The 23,360-nt window shown below is 39.1% G+C and overlaps 1 protein-coding gene across 2 annotated transcripts in view; it reads left to right on the forward strand.

The window, feature by feature from the left end:
• Window positions 1–2,306: 2,306 nt before the first annotated feature.
• The window catches only part of slc4a10b (solute carrier family 4 member 10b), a 36,185-nt gene continuing 15,131 nt past the window's right edge, over window positions 2,307–23,360 (forward strand). The window contains exons 1-8 of one of the 2 annotated variants that reach the window (XM_049593998.1): window positions 2,307–2,637; window positions 3,723–3,764; window positions 11,689–11,770; window positions 14,806–14,958; window positions 16,703–16,841; window positions 17,312–17,472; window positions 17,626–17,811; window positions 20,934–21,022. In XM_049593998.1, coding sequence (XP_049449955.1) covers window positions 2,590–2,637; window positions 3,723–3,764; window positions 11,689–11,770; window positions 14,806–14,958; window positions 16,703–16,841; window positions 17,312–17,472; window positions 17,626–17,811; window positions 20,934–21,022 — 900 coding nt within the window. In that variant the 5' untranslated portion in view covers window positions 2,307–2,589. The remainder of the gene's footprint in view (window positions 2,638–3,722; window positions 3,765–11,688; window positions 11,771–14,805; window positions 14,959–16,702; window positions 16,842–17,311; window positions 17,473–17,625; window positions 17,812–20,933; window positions 21,023–23,360) is intronic. The other variant, XM_049593997.1, reaches the window with a different exon arrangement.

The raw sequence follows: 23,360 nt of genomic DNA on the forward strand, positions 1-23,360 counted from the left end.
ATAAGGACACGTAATTCACGTTTTTATTTTTATCTAATAAGATCATGCATCTATTAAAAATGATTTGCATTTGACAAACGAAGAATTTATTTGGCTGTTTTTCATGAACGTACCATCACCTTTTCGGTAATTCAGATTTAATGCGGTTATGAGGGAATATTTTAATCTCACTATGATCCCAATTAGGTGATGCTTGTGAGAGACAATCTTGTCACCCGTCATACTACATATGAGACTTTTTTTTTGTTGTTGTTGTTAAATTGGACACCCTGCCCTGTCGCGCGTCTGCTGATTGGTTCAGAATATTCATAAATAAAGTAAAAAAAAAAAAATCTTGGTTTCAAAGATCCGTTTAATGAGACTTCCACCTGGCAAAACAAGTATAATTAAAAAGAGCCAAAAATAATGTGAGACACCAATAATGCAATAAACTAATAATAATAATAATAGTATTATATGTGCGTATTTTCCCTATACGCCATTATTCCATAATTCAAAGTGATCCTTTTAATGATAAGGAAAAGTAACTGACATTTTTCTGAATCAACAATAAGGATTGTTGCAACAACATTTGGTTGGACTGACTTTGTTTGCCAATCTAAGGGGGTGAAAACTTTTTTTTTTTTATCATAGTTACACTGAAAAGAAAAAAAAAAAACTGTGAAGTTGACAAGTTTTCTGTTCGGCAGCCAAAGGAAGTGACACATCACAAGAAAGTCTTGCCTGTGTGAAAATGTGCAGGGGACCAGAACAAGACAGGGGTGAGGATAAACCTCAAATGGAAGCACATGATTTTTAGAAATATGTTATTTTTATTATAAGTGACTGCAAATGAATTGATCAGTTAGTTTAAACAGTTTTCACCCCTATTTCTACTCTGGCGTTATCATCAGATTTTTAATGGCGTCATTTGAAAAAAAAAAAAATACTAATCACTGATATCAAATAATGAAGTGAAGAAATATAATTAAAACGGATACATAATAAACCCAATATGCACTTAATTGGGATTTTGGTGTGAAGGAGGTGCTCACAGCTGTCAATAAGACGTGTGGCATTTAGCTTTTCTCAAAATGAGTGTGTGTTTGTGTGTGTAAATGCTCACTCTGGCAGCCAGCGACAGGCCTTCCTTCCCAGGGACAAACAGTAGATGGCGATAACTGAATGCATCAAACATCTTCCTTGTATGTGTCCATACCAGGAGGTCAGTCCACTCCAGAGGCAGCTATGAGACATTAAAAAAATGAATACGTTAATAAACATAATTCTAGCCTATTTATGATGCAGTTAAAGGCTGTAGAGCAGTCTGCCTCTGGATTCAACTATTCATGGATGCTGATCTACACCAGATGGCGATACTTTACTATTATTATAACAACAGGAATCCCTGCTGTTAGGAAGACTCAGTACTGCAGTGCCAAAAATGGTTTCAGATACAACCCACAAGCTCCGATGAGCCATTCAAACAGGGGAGTTAACACTGTCCCCAAAATCTCAAAGCCACAACAGTGTAAAAACAATACCTTAAATTTATGTATAGGCATGGGTGGCTGAAACAGCCCTGCAGCCAAATGGATCAAGTTGGACCATCTAGGGTTAAAGGCCTATTAAAGCTTTAAGTTCAGCTACTTTGATACAAACTTTTCCTCATCATAGAGTCTTTTGGGTGGTGTGTGTGCATTGTCTTGCGGTATTTCATCAAGGTGCCAACATCACACTCACCACTGCCTTCAAAAGTAGAATTTCAGAACCAAAAGTTGGAGGGGACCTGCACCATGTGGAAGGGAGGAAATATTAGGTGTGTTCTGTTATTGCGAATCACACGCACGCTCCTATTGCTCCAACATAACACTCCAAAATACTCTTAAAAATTATTATCAGTTCTCATTTGAGAATTTGATTGCCTTTGCTCTGGGTTTTCCTGTGTGCATCCCCAGTGGAGTGCATGATCTGGCATTATTAAATCTGCTTTACATCTTAAATTCATTTCAAGGTTGCAGGATGCCACAGATAAAAAGCTGTCTTATGATTATATAAGTCACATTCTTAAGAGTCATTATCTACAGAATTTTGCAAATATCAGTCAAAAAATATGCAATCTTCTGAGTGACAAGATGATTTTACGTCAATAACTTCACCTGGCTTTTTGGAGCGTAATTTCCCGTGAAGTATGAGTGTGATACTGTATGGAAAATGTGAGGGAACAAACACTAGCCACATATTGCAGAGCAGAGCTGGATTGTAGCATTTTCTGCAAACCATGCTCACTGACTCAGTCTAATAAAAACCACAAACACACTGTTATATAACACGCACACCTCACAGAACATTTTACCCAGAAAACACGGTTTCTCTCCTCTGCGTCTCAAACAAACGCGAACACCGTGGCGCGTCCGCGTCAGCTGGCACAGACGCGCATGTTTGTATGAGCGCGGACGGCACGAGAGGCGCAAATTACCACCGAGCTGCTGACCGACCATGATATAAACATGTGACCGCTGCGTGGTCGCTCAGTTCCTGCTACACCTGCCCGGGATTACACACACTGCTCCATCTCTCTGATACAGTGATACTGCTGGAGGGAGGAAGATGGACACCACGGAGCAAGGAGCTCAGATAGAGCCGCTGCTGCCTACGGTAAGAAACCCTGATCTCATGGTGGACAAATATTTACTTATGCAAATTGATATTTTAGGACGCTTTTTTACCCAGACTGTTAAACTTAATCGGTGTGTCATATACTGTCAGAAGACTCATGGTAACATTTAAGATATGGCATTAAAAGCACGCTCAGAACGCGGGCAAAAAATGTTAAAGTCACGTTTCCACAGGTGATAAAGTAGCTACCTGTGGAGCTCTGAGAAGGAGCAGCTCACCTGCAGAGCTCCACTCACCCCAGAAAGAGGAATGGCAGTGTGATATTGCTTTACTGATGATTTTTCTGTCTTCAATCAATTTCTTTAGAGAGCCAAAATGTGTATTAATCTTGGCATTTCTGAAATGAAACAGGCACTGCCAGGAGGATATCTGTGTCAGTATGTGACTGTTCAGTAGGAACATGTAGGCTGTAGGAGTGATTAAAGGATGTCCTATTACTTTGTGCTGTAGCATTTTATATATGCCAAATCCCTGTCAGGACAGCTGTCCGATTAATATAGTAAATTCAGGCAGAAGTGACCTTGTGTCATTTGATGCTGTCAGAAAATTAAGACTTAGATTAAGGTTTATGTCAAATGCAGCAAATGTATGGTGGCTGGTGCTTAAATGCAGGCAACTATAGCTCACACAGACATCCCTCGAAAAACAATATTTCCACGAGTATTTTTTTGTTGAGAAATTGGTAAATATAAAAGAAGTCTCTCAGGGGAAGTTCTCAGACACGCGTGGGCCCATCCCCACTGGTCTCTGCTCATCACTCTGGAGATTTGTCGTCATTATCCATATGCTGTTTACATCAAAAACAGATTTTTCCATTTAGCTGAAGGTTTTAGACTGACTGAGCTTCTTTGCTGGTACTCTCAGAGCCATGTGGCCTTGGTTTCAAAATGTGAGGTCGCAACCTGGCCTTAACAGTCACTGAACGTTTAAGAATCTAAAAATATCGTTTCAGAGTTAATCTCTATCTGATTTGGAGCAACACATGTCTGAATGTGAGAGTGTTTTGAGTGGCCAAATGAACCCTTTTACTTGTTAAACTAAAGTGATGATTTATTATCTTTCAGGGCAATTCTTTCTTGGGCCCATCAGACGAGCAAAGAAGTTTGGTGAGTTACATTTCCTGGACTTTTTTGGCTTCTACCACTATGAGGATCAATGCTGAAATCAAAAACCAACATATTAAATGTACATTTTGTAGGTCAAATTGAGTTTAAGAAGAAGACAGACTGACAGGTGGAGCTGCAGAAATACTCCTTACATTCATATAGGGCTGGACAGCATATCGATATTATATAGATATCGTGATATAGAGTAGATATCGTCTTAGATTTCAGATATCGTCATATCATAATTGTTCTTTTCCTGGTTTTATGGGCTGCATTACAGTGAAGTGATGTAATTTTCTGAACTTACCAGACTCCTCTAGCTGTTAGTTATTTATTTTCTTAGTCATTATATCCACACTAGTGGTGATTATTTATCAGAAATATCATTCTGTAAATATTTTGTAACAGCACCAGTAGTGAACCCTACAACCGTGGTTCCCAACTGGTCCAGCTCAGAGTTCAGATTCGGCATCACACTTGCATTTGGCCATGTTACTGAGCTAGTTTGCTTCTCTGTCCAGTAGCTGTCCATTAGTCACTCACTGAAATGACACTTCAAAATAAAAGCTTTAAGCCAGAAATTTACTGTATTTCAAAATGAAGTTTTTTTTTTACGAACTTGACACATTTGTGAGGCATTTGTGGTCCACTCAGGATGGACCTGCGGTCCACTTTAGGACTGCAACCCATCACTTGGGAACCACTGCCTACAATATTGTCACAGTATGGATATTGAGGCATTCAGTCAAAATATTATGATATTGCCCTACATACATATAAAGAGTGAAGTAATGAGGGATTGTGTGAATATAGGGCTTCAGCTAACAATAATATTCATTATCGATTAATCCGCCCATCATTTTCTCGATTAAAAGATTAATCGTTTTTTCAAAAAAACACCATAAATTCCTGTGTAATTTCCCACAGCCACAGGTGACGTCTTCAAATGGTATGTTTTATCCGACCAACAGTCCAAAAATCCAAAGCTTTTCAGTTTATTATCATGTATGACAAAGAAAAGCATCTTGTTTTGCTTAAAAAAAAAATACTAAAACAACTATTTGATCATCAAAATAGCTGCCTGACAATTGACTAATCGATTAATTGACTAATTGCTGCAGCTACTAGAATCAAACTTGGTCTCTGATGAGATGCTCCTGGGCAGCAGCGATGATGTCACAGTTATAATCTCATGATGGAGACTGGTGGCTCTGTCGAAAGATGCTCATTCACAAATTACAGCTGTTTGACACAACAGAAGGGCAGCACTGTCTGTCAGGCATGGTGTGAAGCAGGGCAGCAGGAGTTTGCACTGCACAGCTCAGCTTTTAGACTGTGTGGCACTCTGTTTAAACTGATTATACAGCAGGGGACACAGAGGGAGAGCTCATGCATTCTGAATACATGGAGGCTCCTTGGCTCTTCAAAAAGGTAGGACAAGGAAATACTGAGCTTACTGAGACTTTCAGATTGTTATGAGGTTAACAGGGGGTAAATGACAGGAAAGAAATTTTGGACATTTTATAGAAAGGGACCCTCTGTGCCCCAAATGAGCGTAAAATCCTGGCAAAAATACCAAAGTGGAGAACAGCTTCCTCCTGCTGACCACTACTGATCCAGCTCGCAGCCTGGCGGTGGATGCAGACATTAAGTCTGCCAAAATGAGGGCTCAATGCTGTAAAACACCTTAAATAGCATCTCTAAAAAAAAAGAAATTTAGTACTAATGTGTCCTCTTACAGGATGTTGACGTTTAAAGCAGAAACATTTAAGGATTACAGTGTATTTTGTGCCACATGAAAGCCTGTGCAGTTAATGATATTGCTGCCACTGATGGTTCCAAAATTGCCACAGCCATCTGTAGGGATCAGATCCAAGTATGTGCCACATCCTGTGATATCACTTCAGCTGTGTGGTGTGCCAGCCCTGTAACATGATTTTGCTGTTGAGTAGATGATTATAGTCTAAAAAGCATCAGTGGGGTGTAGTTTTGCCTGAGGGGCAATTGGACCACTATACTTGAACTCTTCTTTGGATTCCCAGTTTTCTTCAGAACATACTTTGTCTTCAGAACCAAGTTTACTGATGTGATCTTGTTCTGATCAGCGTGTCTGAATAAGTAGCTCAATCTGTCTTGTATGTGTGTTAACATCTAAGCATGTCTTTGCCCAGTTATCCCCTTTAACAGTTAATCTAATATCCAAAATGCACTAAAGCAGCATCTCAAGAATTAAATCTTGTTCCTGGACGCGGACAACATTTGTCTCCCAACTGTAACAGTTTGTCACTCATTACACAATAACCAGAACCAGAAAAAAAGACTAACTACAGATAGCATTACAACATAAAGATCACAGATATGAATCACAAATGCAGCCATATGCTACAATAGGCTTTTCTGTTGCCATTTTTGCAGAGTAATTATAACCGAAACTAAAATAATCCCTGTAATGCCACACATAACTACACATATTGACTATACATACTTGTATAGGACAGCTACAGATACAGACATGCACCAGTGCTAGTCAACCTTGTCGTCTGCATTTGGCCACAAGTTCTCACCCACATCTGACCTTTTGCACCCAGTGATTTTGTTAATTTTTAATGTGGCGGATGGCTCTGTGGGAACACCCCCCTGCCCTCACACCTCCAACCAACCAACACACACACACACACACTCATGTCCACCACCCAAAGGACATTGCTGCAGGATGCCTTAACCGTAGTCAGGTGTCTCCCGTGAAATATTTTGGGACAGAGGTGACTTCGTCTGGGGGTGTATTTTTGGCAGCACAGACACTGAGCATGTCTTTTTGATCCTTAGTGGTGGGGGACAAAAATTGATACAGCATGCAGCATTATTTTGTGTGACGACACTATGAATACATAGATGGCAAGTATTAGTTGTAAGTAAGTTGCAAGTACAAATTAAACTTTTGGTAGCTTATTAGACCAATGAAATCAATTTCTTTTTTGTATCTGCAATAAAAATTATTTGCTCTGAGATGAACAGACTGAAATAGTTACCTCATTAGATAAAAAAAGATGCACATAATTTGCAATTCAAAAAAAAAGATAATAAATCACAATATATGTTGTTGCAATACTCAAGATATTGCAGCACATTTAAATCCCAGTAATATTGTATCATGAGTTAAGTATCCTAATAATATCGTATTGTGGGATCTCTGGTGATTACCACCCCCAGTGATCCTCTTGCTCTTCCGCAACTATGCTACCACTTGCCACTTTAATCATAAAGGTGGCACCACTCTGTAGAGTATATGGGCTACAGCAGTGGTTCCCAACTGGTGGCTCCCAGTTCAAAAGTGGGTTGTGGGTCCATTCTGATTGGACTGCAAGTGACTCGCAAATGTCTCAAGGTTTAAAAAAACAAACTTTATGTTGAATTACAGTGAATATCTGGCACAGAGCTTTTATTTTGAAGTGCCGTTTCCTGCTGTAGAGTGAGTGACTAACAGATAGCTACTTAACAGAGACAGCAAACTAGCTCAACAACATGGCCAAATGCAAGTATGACGCTGAATATTTTAAACTGTGTGGACCTTGAACTAATGACTAAGGACAAATCTGGACTCCATGGTTGGACCAGTTGGAAACCACTGGGCTACAGTATAGAACAGAACTGAGCATCTATGATGCATAGTTTTGAGAATATTATAGGTCCAAGATGAAACTGACAGACTGATGGCACTAAGAGAAAAAGGCACATTTACAAATCTGTCTTCTACTTCAGCACCATGGACAGCACCAACGATTTATCCATGCACAGCACAATATTTCAGAGTCGTGGTCGGACTTTGGGTTGTAACAAACCTCTGTGAGATAAAGGATCAATAAGTCAGGCAGATTAGACTGACACGATCAACTTGGTGGTGAATTTGGAAAGATGTGGTCACTGAATGCATTTTAGCAATGACAGTTTAGTCCACATTGACCTCTTTTGTGCTGTCTATGTAAAGAGCTTTGAAAAAGTGAACTCAGTATTTAGAAGTGCTTGTTAAAAATGATAAAATCTATAGGTCTGATTTTAGAAATATACCAGTGCTCACATATAATGGTGGTTTACATTTAGTATGGACTAATGTGTCTGGTGTTTTAGTAACAAATACTGTTGGTTTAATCTGAGCAGGGATGTCGATCCATGCCCGGCGTATTTGTTGACAGATTATCAGCATCAGCCTTGAGGCCTGGCCAGCCCATGTGGCACTGCAGCTGTGACCAGCAGTGCCCTTCATTAACATAATGCCCCAATGGTCAACTGGTGGTCAAGATGGCTCAGGGAAAAGCTGATCTATCAAGCAAGCTTTCAGGATGAAAGTACCTACTGTAATAAGTGCTCTGAATCTGTTTGTAATTTCCAGGAGACAGGATTGCTTCTGCAGAGCTCTCTTTATGTCTGTTTGTTTGCTTTCTCAATCCCAGCTGTTGCTGCGTGGATTTACAGTAAATGACAGTGTCAAATGAGTTTTACTCCTAAGCCCAATGGTGCACTAATCAACACTATGTTTATACATTTCACAGATTGTACAGCAAACACTGTAGTAAATCAGTTGTTTGATGAATGTTTTCAGTAGCAACGGCGGGTTTCGCTATCATTTTATATGCATTTATTAATCCTGTTTCAACCACACTACCTGTGTTGCTCTGCTATATGGCAGTTGTTTAACACTTTGTGCAATGCTTTGATTCAATCTGAAAACAGGGGCAACCACTGGTTCCTTGTGACAATGGTAAATACATTAAAGGGATAGTTCAGATTTTTTTTTTAAAGGTGGTTTGTAAGAGGTACTTACCCACAGTCAGTGTATTACATACAGTAGATAGTGGTTGGCACACACCCAGTTTGGAGAAGCAGGCAGAAGTCCAACACAAAAGTTAAGCAATGTACTGCTGTGGATGGGGTCAGCAATAAAATGTATCTTAGTCACCTAAAAATGTCCCATCTAGAACAGTTTAAGTGTATGCAATATTGTAGTGTTAACTGTTTTACCATTCCAACAAGGAAACTGGCTTCAGTCCACATCTCTGCTTTCTCAAAAGTCACCAGACTCCATCGACAAAAATAGTAATTTTGGGTCTCTAAAAAACAGGAGCTGTTGGTCTACTGCTGCCTCAATCAGTTAGTTAGTTTGAGTTATTGTGCGACTTTAGTGAATCCAAACTAACCCCCTTAAATGCCAAAGTCACACAAAAACACAAACAACATAACTGATCAATGCAGTGGTAGACCAGCAGCTCCTGTGTTCAGCAATGTTAAATCATTGTTTTTCTTCATGGAGTCTGGCTTTGAAGAGAGTGTCAGTATGGCTTCAGTCTCTGTCTGATGGAAAGATAAAGCACTGGAAATACTCTCAATATAGCGCACATAAAAACTGATATTGATTGTTTTATGTGGAACTTTTTTAGGTGGCCAAAATATGTTTTATTGTCGACCCCATCCACAGCAGTAAATGGCGTAGCTTCTGTGGTGGTACTCCTGCTTTTTTCTCCAAACTAGAAACATGTTGACCACCATCGACTGCCGGTAATACATTCACAATGGATAACTACCTCATAAGAACTCCATTTAAAAAAAAATCCAAACTATGGAGCATTTATCCTGATAATTTTGAGTTAATTAAGCACTACCAAAACCTCACAGTTTCATATGCCCAATGCACAACTCTTCTTTGTATGACAATTTGAATAACGAAATTCCTTTTGAGCTTGCTAGCATTAGAATGTTAACATGCTTTTCCTTTGTAAAACCAAAGAACACTGTTTGAAAACACTTACGATAAAGCATAAATCTCACCTTTGTACCGTTGGTCGAAGTTTGTATGGGCTCACTGTTGCCCCTTGTGGCTCTTGAGAAGAAAAAGAACACCCACTACAACACCAGTTGTCCAGTACCAGTGGGTGTTTTCCACCTTCTGGCCTCAGGGGGCAGTAATGAGCCCATAACAGCTTGATCCAGCACAACGATAATAAAAAGATGCCACAGAAACAAACAGTAAATTTATTGTTGGGTTTTTACAAGACAAAATACTTAAAGTACGAAGATTAACTGGTTGGCTTCACAAATTTATGTCTGGCTAACTTGCCCGATGTCATTTAAATGAAGCACAAAGATACTTCCCTGAGCGTTTCTTTAGAGGTTTTCAGGACAACGACCACATTGGACCAGGTTTGTATATATATATATAAAAAAAAAAAAACCCACTATACTGAGACTTGTCAAATCTGGACTAGACTAACCCAAAACAACCAGAGACTCTTAAAAACCCAGTTGCAGATTTGTGAAACCTTCATTCTATTTGTGGAAATGCAAAATAGCAATGTTACTGATTTGTATTGTCAGAACATGGCCTTTGTTTGACATTTGGTGTAGAGGTCCACATCTCTTCATTTCATTTCGGACTGACATGAGGACCTCCTCTTAAAAGCACAAGTAGAAAATTTAGAAGAAAAGTTTAAAATTTTTCTCGTCCTCTCACCTTTCCTCTAACTGGCCATGGTCAGCCTCTCTCACTGCTTCTGCCAATGTTAGTTTCCATACTTTTGCCAAAGTATCATTATTCAGCCAATAGTTCTTCTTTTGATTTAGCTGATATATGAAGACATTTTCATGAAAAGCTTTCTGTCAATACTTTGTCACAGTTATCAAAATTTAATTAAGAAAATATTCAGTTTGTTTTGTTCATCTATTTGCTTTTATCCATTTCTAATAACTGCCACCAAAATAATCAACAAATGAACTAACAATGAAAATAATTGTGAGTGGCAGCCCCACTGAAAACCTACAAAACATAATGAATCACAGGTAGTTTTTTTTAAATAGAAGAGGAATAATCAGGTGTTGACTTTTTATCCTTTTATCCTTCCATGCACTTTGTAATGACAAATACTGATTCCTGTTGCTTTTACAGATTTCCTCTTACTACCTACTCCCCCTCAGCTCCTTCTACGAGTAGCATAACTTACATAAGCAGGCCGACATTCACACCACAGAATGCTGCTTCTCTCTGTGACCTGACTCTGTTCAAATATACCCAATGTACTCTGATCCAACTCCTGCTGTAACAATGACTGCATGTCTCTTGGTTGTGATAAGTGCTTATTAGTAACTTGTGTCACAGAGAGGACGGGTGTTCAGTGCGACTCCAGGTGTTTCTGTAGAACAGGACGGTCCACGGGAAATCTCTCCTGCTGACACAGCGGCCGTTCAGTTTTCTCTCCTGTAATCCGACAAAAGCTCTGACCTGAGGATTATGTTCTTTTCACAATGCTTGTTTTTTCTGTCACTTTTGTATTTGAATGTCTGCGTGACCTGCTAAAAAAACATGGAGTTTGTATAACCTCCATGTGGACCTGTCTTTTGCAACGAGAATTAGTGCCATAATATCAGAGCTAATAATCCTAAAACTGGAATACTGCCTGGGTTTTATCTCGTCCAGTCAAGAAGAAGTGTAACTGTAACTGGGTAAGTGTGGGTGGTAGAAGAAGAAAGATAAGTCAGTGATTAAAATGAAAAAAGAAAAACAAAGGGAGGTGAGGAGAAACTTACTTCCCCTAACTTTTTGAAATCAAGCAGTAATTAAACATTTGAGCTCAGGTCCCAGTGCAGGTTGCTGCTAATTTGTTGTCCCATTATGAAAAGCTTTTTGTTTGTATTAACATGATACACTTTCCTCTTCAGGATGAGACGTGCAATTAGTTTCCATGGCAGCCTTGCTATCCAATTGGGTAATGTGTCTGTTCATAATGCCCTGGACTGCGAGGCAACACCAAGTCAACAAACATTGTTTCATGCTGTGTTTGGGATACATCAGTGTTCATGTTCAGTTTCAGCTCAGATAATGCACGACTGTGCTCTTGAATAATTGTTATAATGCTGAATATGTGTCTGTGTCCGACAGAGGAATGATGACGAGGCTGTGGTGGACCGAGGAGGAACGCGCTCCCAACAGGGAACCAACTTTGGGCAGGAGGATCTCGAAGGTAGCTGGACTGCGCTGATTGAGTGCATCTGGTATACAAAAAGCTCCAAGCAGCGAAAGGCTGCTGTAGCTGAGTCCACCCACTCTGTCCTTAAAACTGCTGCTTTCCTCTTGACAGCTTTTTCATAGTTAAAAGACAAGAGCAGAGTGGGAGGTTGAAACTGTGGGTGAGCTGAGTTTGCATCAGACATTTCATAATCGCTGGAAAAACATGGACAATCAAAACAAGATACAAACAGCATGACTGTATAACTTTGGCCCCATCTGTATCTGCAGACGCACAGAACAATACACAGCTTCTCAGTGAAATTAAAAGGCTTGAGCTTTTTAGTATAAAGCAAGTGTGGTGTTGTTAGGTTAAACATTTTGTGTTACTTTTATCTTTAAAATAATCACAAGCCACTACAGTTATTTATCAAATATGGCCATAATGTAGGTGACCTTTATGTGCAGCGTGACACTGTAAGCGTGGGTGCTGTGCGTCGCATGCATCGCTGTTAAACTGAACTTTACACTTGCTGAAAACATATCATTTGATCAGCGAGAAACTCATTGTTAGGCTTCTTCTTTGCACTTCCTTCCCAGAGCTTAAGGACAATAAGAGGCCTCAAAACTGAAAAAGTTTTATTATCTTTGTAGTAAGTGGAGCTATTGAGATGCTGCAAAACACATGAGGGTTGTTTTTTTAAATGTGTCAGTAGTTGCAACAAAGGTCATATTGTTTATGGCATTTCTTTAAAGGTAGACTATGCAGGATTGTCTTACACACACTCACCAGTCAAAGTAATAGTAAAGTCAACTCCAGAGTCACTTTCATTAGGCATTTTGCTTCGCTATATTTGCATTTTCTTTTTTGGTGCTGTGTCTTTTCAACGGCATCAGACACTGACAAAAAAAGGTGTCCTTTAACGTCTGACATAGTTTAATGGCGCTTGGTGGCGTCTGAGGGAAAGACGGCAAGACATGAACAGAAGGTAAGGCGGCGAAAGTCTGCGTATGGCAGGCGGGAGTGTTGGTGGATGGGTCCAACAAACACCGACTTTCACCTGGGAGAGTGCTGTTTGCTTTCCGATTCTGATTCTAAAGCCTAACCATGTGCGTTAGTTGTTGGAGGAAAAAAAACATCAATGTGCGTTGTTGTATTGATGCAGTGCCTTTATTTTGAAAGAGACGGTATGTAAATGGTAAATCTCCTGTGAAAACGAACGTGTATTTTGAAAGAACACAATGCATCTAACAGGCAGAACTTGACACCACATTCCAGAGTGTCAACAACCAATGCATCCAGGGTACGTTTCACGTCGTATCTGGATGTCGAAGGTCCATGACCAAACGTTGAAAGGTGGCAAGGTCAGAGCTTATGGTCTGGCATCTGGTCGCTACCTTTTTATAAAGCCTCAGCCTCACCTGAATGCTGTGGGGGTGCATGGCCATAAATGTCCCATGCACAGGAAATAAGAAAATACAGGCAGAGAGCAGAGTCTCTGCAGGAAAATACACCGCCAAACACTTCTAATGAGTCATAAGTGATGATAAGTGAGGGATTACATCTCTATGAATCTATACATGTTTTTTTTTTTAGAGAAATCCTGCATAGCGTATCTGTGAAGATGCTGCTATATTAAACCTCAGTTGAGTTAACATAATAGATTTAAATAAAGGGTCTAACAATATCTATAATATATCCAGTACTTCAGAATAACATGCATGGGTAAGGGCATGATTTTGGCTTTAAACTTAAAAAAGACAAAGTAATAGTTTTTCTGATTACAGAATACCTTAATGAATAACTTGTGCCATGCATATACCCAGCATTTTAGCCAATCATTCTGGAAAGCACTGCATGTGGTCGTCTAATCCTCATGTCATACTGCAGTGAGCTGAGTGGGCTGACTTACGAGTGCAAACACAGACGTGTTCTCTCTCTCCCGCGCTCTTTTTCTCTTCCTCTCTTCCTCTCTTACTCACGCTGTCTCATACCTGCACAAACACAAACACGGACACGCATAAGCTACAGAGTTATGCAAGATGCTGAGAAAGTAAAAAGACTGGATGCATGAATTAACAACCAACGCAACGGGCTATGAGTATGTATGCACAGCCATTTATGAATAATAGCAAAAGATAAAAACATACATCTCTCATTTTTGGATAATTGCAACATTACATTTTACACATCATGTCGTTGATGTGTATTCACACCTTCCTTGTCATAGCCATATGCACTCACTTCATGCAGTATGTTTTCATGTGTTGCCTACATTAAAAGACACTATATATAGATACTATACCATACTATATATATACTGTAACAGCCCTATATCACACTGCAGTTTCATGCCATAGAAATCATTAGTATATGTGTGTATTAGATTACTTTTTCGTGCATGTCGTTCATGATTAAATTACATGGCCCTGTTGACCAAAATAACTCTTTAGACATGTTTTCTCACAGCTGGTTTAGTTTAAAGCTCATTTGAACACACTTTTATTCATGCATTTATTTTTGTCAGTAAAAGATCCCTAATTCAGGCCCAGTTGTAATTAACCAAGTATTATGGTCAGAGCATTTATTGTATCTGCATGGACCTGAAGGAGATCATGATATGTCCTCTTTTATTTAACCTATAATTGGGAACAAGATGATTATTCATGACCTCGACTATTAAAGCAGCCTTTTTCTGATAATGTTCATTGTACAAACATGACAGGTGGTATTAACTTGCTGCTCAATGTGGCATGGTACATTATATAGCAGCAGTAAGCATTATTATGTATTATCTGCATGAGCAGTGCACTTCATCACAATAAAAACACTCAGGACGTAGCAGAAACCCTGTGATAGATAACATAAAGCTTAATGGAGTAACACAAAGAAGCAGTGCTTAATGGTGATCACTGAAAATATAATGATTATCTATGCTTACGCACACACACACACACACACACACACACACACACACACACACACACACACACACACACACACACACACACTCTTTGCAGTGTTCTAACAGCTGTGCGATGTGTCCCCAGGCCACAGGACTCTGTACATCGGGGTCCACGTCCCCCTGGGCAGTACCAGGCACCGCAGCCATCGCAGGCACCATCACCATGGAAACAAACACAGGAAAAAGAGCAGGGAACGGGCCCCCATCTTGGTGGAGGGTAGAGAGTCTCCTGTTTATGGTACGAGCTACAATCATGTACTTGCATGCATTATAGCATTGAGACTAAAAAGTATTTCTACCTTTGATCATGTTCTCTTACATACTTACAGGCGAAAACATAATTCTTATGCACTGGTCCATTCTGGGATGTTGGGCTGTTTCGCTTCCATAACATGTCTTCATTCAGACTAGTTGGAAGAAAACATCCAAAATACATATTAGGGTTATTTTAGTTAAGATTTCTGGTCTATAAATTTATGCAAAGGTGCGTATTTAATTAGTTTGTGTATTTAAACAAAATTTAAAAAAACTTGTAATGCAAAAAACAATTGTCCTAATGCAAGTAAACAACTAGGGAAGTTTCATAATAATATTTATTGATTACATTTTATCTTATTCACCCGTAGTGTTTTTTTTTGTCTTAATAATTGTATGGGATTTTACCAAATTTTTTATCAAATGTACCTTCAATCACTTTTTTCTCATACTTTGAATCACAAATCTCCACCCCAGTAGCACTACTTACACTAGACTTTCCAATTTTATCTATATCCTGAGGGATTTTACGGCAGAGTTTGTCCATGTGTCATTCATAGCCTGATGTATGAAAAAATTGATTTTTATGGCTTTTGAAAGTATTCCTTGACTTAACAGGTGATAAAAGAAAATCCTAAATTGCCTCTGATCAACAAAAGGAAGCAAAACATTTGAACCTGGTGGAATCCAATATTCCAATTTCTGTTCTGTGTATCTATGCAAAAAGGGAATATTTAATTAGACAATGCCTCATTTGCATATTTAAACATAGAATTTCAGAGTACTGTAAAACTGCAATTAGTAGCCTGCGCTTTTATTTGCTTAAATCGCTGAACTCAGTGGGCCTATATTTGGGACAGGCGTCTTTAATTCCTTTTATACAGAACTGTTGCTCAGCAAAGATGGTGAATAAAATTGAATTGTTTATTTGAACCATTATGAATATTACTCGTATAAAGATTAGGCTTCAGATAACATATTAATTCTGAATCATTCATTTGATCTAGCTCCGACAGACAGGTCAGTAGACAGAGAGTGTTATGACACCCCAGGATTACAGCATACAGACACAACACCACTTTATCCTGTGAAAGCAATATAGAAAACTTGGATTAAACCCTTTTGATTCTTTTGATCTGAGGACTTTTACAGACTAAAGAAATACAAAGAACTTAATGGGTAATTGATGAATGGACACATAATTTGACTTCATTATGGCGTCAGAGGTCGGGAGTGACCACCTTTTTTTTCATCTCTATTGTTTACCAGGCCAGTAAATCTGAATGAATTATTCTTTGCTGCTCATGGTTTCTGTAAAATGACCTGAAGGACTGAACTGTCGAGAATCTAACTGAGCTAACAGTATGTAGCATCTCCATATTGACACATAATGTTAGCACAGGTGGGTAACCAACAACCTAGTGTTATACATCCAGAGAACTTCTATAAAAATGAACCACTCAGCAACTAGACCAGGTGTTTGTTTGTCAAAATGTGTAGCCACACTGGGCTAGTAAAAGGGACCAGGCGTTTAATTGGGACCAGGCTTTTAATGGAAGTTTTATGGTACCTGTAAAACAAAAAATAATTGTCCTGGTGTAATCATCTGGGGACGTTTCATGGTGATATCTATCAGTTGAAAGTTTTACCCAATTCATAGTAGTGTCCCCCCTTTAGATATAACCATTTCAGTTTGAGCCACTTAGTGCAATCTCTTTTGTTCCCAGATACTCCCTCCCAGAGAGTGCAGTTCCTGCTGGGCACTGAGGATGACGACGAAGAGCATATTCCTCATGACCTTTTCACAGAGATGGATGAAATCTGTGTTAAAGACGGAGAGGATTCTGAGTGGAGAGAAAGTGCCAGGTACTGCAAGACTGTCATGTCATTAACGCAGCATCTACACACAGTCATGACCCACATGTCATTACTGAAAGCTCTGATTGAATGGAGCAGTCATGCCCATGACTCCACTTACACTGATGAGAGATGTAGCTGTGTGTCTCATGTTTGTGTTTCCATTACATTAAGTAATCACAATTCATTGTTGGAATTGCTCTGGGAATTAACTTTTTGTTTCTATCTGTTAATGTTAATCAAGATGAATTTATTTATCAAATGAATTCTGGTCTTCTCTGTTAAAATGGTGAATCAGACATATTTTATTTATAGCGCTACCCTGATGAGAGGCGATCAGGAAGGGGGGTAAAGGAGTTAAATGTGAGGAGAGAGGGACCCGGAATGAACGAGTGTTGTTATCGCAGCTTGAACAGATGGCTGGCCAGTTTGCCATCTGCTGGCCTCTATCCTGACTGGTTCTCAAACTCCTGTTACAGGTGGCTGAAGTTTGAGGAGGATGTGGAGGATGGAGGAGAGCGGTGGAGTAAACCCTACGTAGCCACGCTGTCTCTACACAGCCTGTTTGAGCTGCGAAGCTGCATCATTAACAGCACTGTGCTGCTCGACATGAGGGCCAATACCATCGAAGAGATTGCAGGTAATGACTGTAATGAGACGGACAGATTTTGTGCTCCTTTCATTTGTTTAATTCACTATAGTAAATGTTACCTTACTCATTCTTGGCGTTAAATTCAAGTCAGCTAGAGCCCTGAATCTCTGAATACAAATAGCTTTTCTGTGTCTACCTTAGACATGGTCCTGGACCACCAGGAGTTATACTCACCACTGGGAGATGAGCTCCGACAGAAAGTGCGCGAAACACTGCTGAAGCAGCACCATCACCAGAACCAAAAGAAGCTTGCTAATCGCCTGCCCATTGTACGCTCCCTTGCTGACATGGGTCGACGGGCATCAGAGCTCCACCTGGACAAGAATGGTGAGAAAACCAGAGCTGCCACCATGACATCAACCACTGGTTTGTGAAGTCCCGTTTTCAAGCCTCGAGTTCGGCAATTAGGCTGTTGCCATTTTACTTTTTTGGAGCCAGATGTGACCATATTTGGACGAAAGGGTAAATCTGACAGAGAAACTGAAATCACCGTTGGCAGACTGCCAGCCACCCAAAGTGCGTACCCAAATTATGCATAACTTTACACCTTAGTAAAATGTGAACAGGTGAGTTAGATGAAAATTCTGAAATTCTGTACAGCTGTCATGAGTGTTGAAATTGGCTCTAGACACCAAAACCATTTTTTGTGCCAGGCTGCAAACATGTTTATTTCTGCTATGAAACTGGACATTCTAACATGGGGGTCTATGGAGATTGACTCAATTCTGGAGCTAGCCTCAAGTGGCCATTCAGAGAACTGCAGTTTTTTTTTTGGCACTGTTGGCTTCATCTTTCAGCCCCAGAGATTGCTGCTTGCATATGCACAGTGTGAGAAGGGGTCCAAGTCAAAAAGACTGGAAACCACTGCTTTCCTGGATTCTGTAACCAATGTGGTCGGTAGGTCTAGATTGTTTTGGTGTGAGTTGCCGAGAGTTGGAGATGTCAGCCGTAGAGATGTCTGCCTTCTCTCTAATATAATGGAACTAGATGGCACTTGGCTTGTGGTGTTAAATACACCACAAGCAAAATAATACACTTGAAAAACTCAACAGCAATGTCTCTTTGCAGGAGGCATGACCTGGTTACTCAAGATAATTGATTTGATATTTATTTCAAACATGTAAAAAAAAAAAAAAGACTTGAACATACAAACAAGCAGACAGACAGAAACAAAGAAAATGCATTTACAAATAATAATAAGGAATTGTCAATGTATAGTTAATTTGATTAACACATTCAAAAAGGAGTGGGAGAAAGTATAAACTTATTATATCCCACCCCTTCTCCATAAGTTACTAAGTGAAATGAAACAGACAGCTTCCTTATATAGATAAACCTATACCTAAGACTTTTCTAAATATACCATGGTTCATTCATTCATTCATTCATTTTCTGCAACTTATCCTGTTAGGGGTCACCTTTCTTGGTATAAAATATAAATTACCATTTATCCAAGGCTTACAAGTATAAACCATCCATCCATTTTCGCTTATCCTCTTGAGGGTCATGTGGGGGCTGGAGCCTATCGCAGCTGACATTAGGTGAGAGGCAGGGTACACCCTGGACAGGTCACCAGACTATCACAGGGCTGACACATAGAGACAAACAACCATTCACACTCACATTCACACCCACGGACAATTTAGAGTCACCAATTAACCTGTATGTCTTTGGACTGTGGGAGGAAGCCGGAGTACCCGGAGGAAACCCACACTGACACGGGATCGAACCATGAATCCTCTTGCTGTGAGGCAACAATGCTAATCACTGCACCACTGTGCCATACCATTGTTATTACCTTATAATTTTGTCACACAAAAATAACCCATGTATATGTTTGTAATAGTAATTAGTACATATCTATCTTACAAAAACCTTTCTTGATATATAATATAAATTACTGTTTATCCGTGGCACCACTGAGCTAGCTAACATTACAGCTTATGGTCACATCTTGTGCTGTCAGAAGCACGAGCTGCACATGAGCAAAGTCTGCCTTCAGGGCTTTCTGACAGAAATCTGTTCACGTTAGCCCAAACCATGATCTTTTACTTAAACCTAACCAAGAAAAGGTTTTCTGTCAAAAAGCACTGAAGGCAAATGCCTCCCAAAAAAGCACAAGACTCTCATCCATTAGTAAGATACATGCTTCCTTCTGCAATGTCATAAGGTTGACGGCTGTAGTTTGGTAGAAAGAAAATAGTTCCTACATGAAACATCTCACTTCAAGGTCTGTGGATTATCTTGAGTAACTGGGTCATGACTTCTGTAAATAGACATTACTGTTGAGTTTTTCAAATGCATTTTTGGCCCTATGAGCACCACAAGCCGAGTGCCATCTAGTTCCATCATACTTAAGAGAAGGCAGACATTGCTTTGGCTGATATCTCCAACACTAGTCAACTCACACCAAAACAATCTAGACTGATGAGTAGCACTACAGGTAAGAGGAAAAATATGTATTTTTGATTTTTGGGTGAACTGTCCCTTTAAGTGTAGGTACTTTGTGAATATGCAATATGTGCATGTGCCTTAAATGCATATGGTCTTAACTTGCTTATGTTCCATCGTCTCTTCATTCCTGATTCTATCCTCCATCCACCATCTGCCCACCCACCTGCCACAGCCCCTCTGAAGTCAGCAGGTGTTGGTTTACACAGCGTGCCCTCGTCCCTATACCAGCTTATACTTTAAAAAAAACATATTGTAGAGGGAAATATTCTCATGGTTCGTGCTGACACTGGCAACTCAAAATAGATTGTTTTAGTTGGGTTGAAGTGGTCGAGTTTAAAAGAAGATTAAAAAACAATGTGCAAAAGTACGATCTATAAATATGATAATTTGTTTGCTGTTGATCTTCACAGCACAAGAACTATTTGGTTGTATTCTGGGCTAAATTTAGTCCAGGACAGGCTTGTAATTGGAAGCATTACTTGCCTATATCTTTGCCAAATATGTTTTATAAGCTCCAGGTTTGCCAGAATTTCACATGACAAAATGAGTTATGCAGAACACACCAAACTGTTTGTTAAATCATTTTCTCGTAATTTAATTTCACTGGTGTGGCATTTTCGAGCTTATTTCAAAGCAGCAATCTCTGATAAGCTCCACGCCATGCTTTGTGAGCGTATTAAACACTATAATTAGTGTTAATTTTTGACCCTGCTGTTTAATGAATACAGAAATTAGGCCAGACCTGTCAGGCAGCTTGGCAGTAATCATGTTAAAATGAGCCTGGTTTTTTTTTGAGACAACAGAAATGAAAATCTTTGTGGTTGTATCCACAGTAGCACCGGTAAATGTTGTCCTCTTTGATCTATGTGGGTGATACTCACGCCTGTTTCTCTGTATACTCGCTCAGTCTCATTGTATGTATTGGAATCATCGGGTGCTGAAATGTTCACACATTTTTGGAAGTGATTCATAATTCTGCTGTCTGGATTATCCAGGTCAGATGATGGCCTCGCAGTCTCAGTTAGCGGGTCCAGACGGGAAAGGGGACGTCAGCAGAGAGAACAGTTCTGTGGACTTCAGCAAGGTATACAACACACACTGTGCAGATACACTGTAATACATAGTGTACTGCGCTTCTCAGTCATCTGCATAATACCAGAAAATTTATCTTAATGTCCATTTCGTAATCCATTACCTTGACCTTGACCTTGACCTTGGCCAATTATTTTCTTGACTATTCGATCAAGAAATAAATATCAATAAACGTCAGAAAACTGAAAAATGCTCTGTGTAATTTCCCACAGCCCAAGATGACATCTTCAAATGGTGTGTTTTATCTGACCAGCGGTGCAAAAATCCAAAGCTATGCAGTTTATTAAAATGTATGACAAAGAAAAGCATCAAATTCTCATTTATGAACCCACAAAACCAGCAATATTTATTTTTGTTAAAACAAAACATTATTAGAGGCTTAAAGGAAGTACAGTTTTGAGGTACTTTCTGCTCTATACTTCTACATCAACTACATTTCAGAGGGAAATATTGTACTTTTTACTCCACTACCTTTATCTGATAATTTACAGTTTCAAACTATTAATACCAAAATATAAACCCACTAATAAAGTACTTGTATCATACATAAATCTACCCAGCACTGCAGTGTATAAAGATATCACAATCACACCTTTAGCTGCAGCATTAAAGTTATGTACAGATTATTTATTAATAATTATAATCCAATAATATGATATATTTTATTCTGAAATAGGCAAGTCTGCATAATGAGTAGGTCTACTTTACTTTTTGTACCCTTAAGTATTTTTTAATTCTAATGCTTTTGTACTTTTGCTTGTAACAGAGTATTTTTACAGTGTGGTATCACTAATTTTACTTAAGAAAAACATCTGAGTACTTCCTCCACCAATGCAGATCATCTTAAAACACCTGAAAATATATTAAGTTATAAGAATAAGCTCCACCTCTAACAGCTGGAACAATAAAGTGCTGCCTACACATCAATGCATCAGCAATAACAATAATACCATATTATAATATATAATTGTCACTGGGGCAATTTTTCTGCAAAATCAGTACCTTTGAAATTTTTGATATAATTTGCATATAGTAAAAATAAACTACTTTTCTTACGTGTCATCATAAATGCTGGCAGTTCACTTGAATTTAATGTATTAATACTTGTACTTATGTAAAGGATCTTGCATCAATGTCAAAAGGGATTCATTTTATTAGAGCTTTTTGAGCTCTGAGTACTCTACATCTGACTTTTGTGACTATTTTAAAGAGAAGGTTTTTAATTTTATCATTGTTACTAACATCAGGTCATGTGCAGCTAAACCTGGGTCCCAAAAAATGCAGCCAGATTGATAGACTGGCTGACTTTAAAGCACGGTCTGGGTCGGACTTTATTCACCTAAATGTGGACAGTATTTTAAAAAAAGCTGGGGCGTCAGTAGCATAGTGGATAGTGCCAGCGCCCCATGTATAGAGGCAATGCCTCGCTGCAGTGGTCACAGGTTCAATTCTGGCTTGCAACCCTTTGCTGCATGTCACCCCCCACTCTCTCTCTCACTCCCCATTTCATACTGTCCTGTCAATTAAAGGCAAAAAAAGCCCAAAAAATAATCTTAAAAAAAAAAGAAGTTATATTTTATCTGAATCAGGGCTGTTTCTACTGATGCTGATGTAATTGTTTTATCAGAAACATGGCTTGACAAATCTACCTCAAATTCTGACATTGGGGTAAACTCCCTTCATACATTTCTACTTTGACTGAACAGAGATCTGACTGTAGTCTGAGATCTCAAGATGCAGTTCAGCTGTCTGTTCCTGGTGCACAGACTGAACTGGGAAAGAAAGCTCTCTACCTGACTCTAAAACTCTCATAAGTACAAGGATGAATGAGTCGGTTGGGTCATTATCATTGTGCACAGGTGTTCTATTATTTCCACATGTTACTGCATATCTTCTCTGTTTATATTGTGTGGTTGTTTGGCTGTAACTCTTTTGTATGCTGCTGTCTTGGCCAGATCTCCCTTGTTAAAGAGATTGTTGATCTGAATGGGACTTACCTTGTTAAATATGGGTTAACTTAAATAAAACTAATATTCAAATTATAATTAAAGGGACGTCATATTTGACAAATATGCAGTAGGCTGTTGTTTAATTGTGTGTTTCGAACAATGAACAGGAGTTCATTGTTGGTAGGCTATTCTTAATGGAAAGTTCACCTAGTAACGGATTAGGATTATAACCATGTTAAGTATTACAACCACATGACAACCACACACAGCAAAGACTAAGATAAAATCTATGTTGAACCCTCCTTCATAATGTAAAGGAGTTTAACCTATTGTCCAGGTCAGCATTGTTAATAACTCTTTCATGCTTTTCCCTGTTCATTT

Source organism: Epinephelus fuscoguttatus, linkage group LG13, assembly GCF_011397635.1.
Source record: "Epinephelus fuscoguttatus linkage group LG13, E.fuscoguttatus.final_Chr_v1".
NCBI classification, from domain to species: domain Eukaryota; kingdom Metazoa; phylum Chordata; class Actinopteri; order Perciformes; family Serranidae; genus Epinephelus; species Epinephelus fuscoguttatus.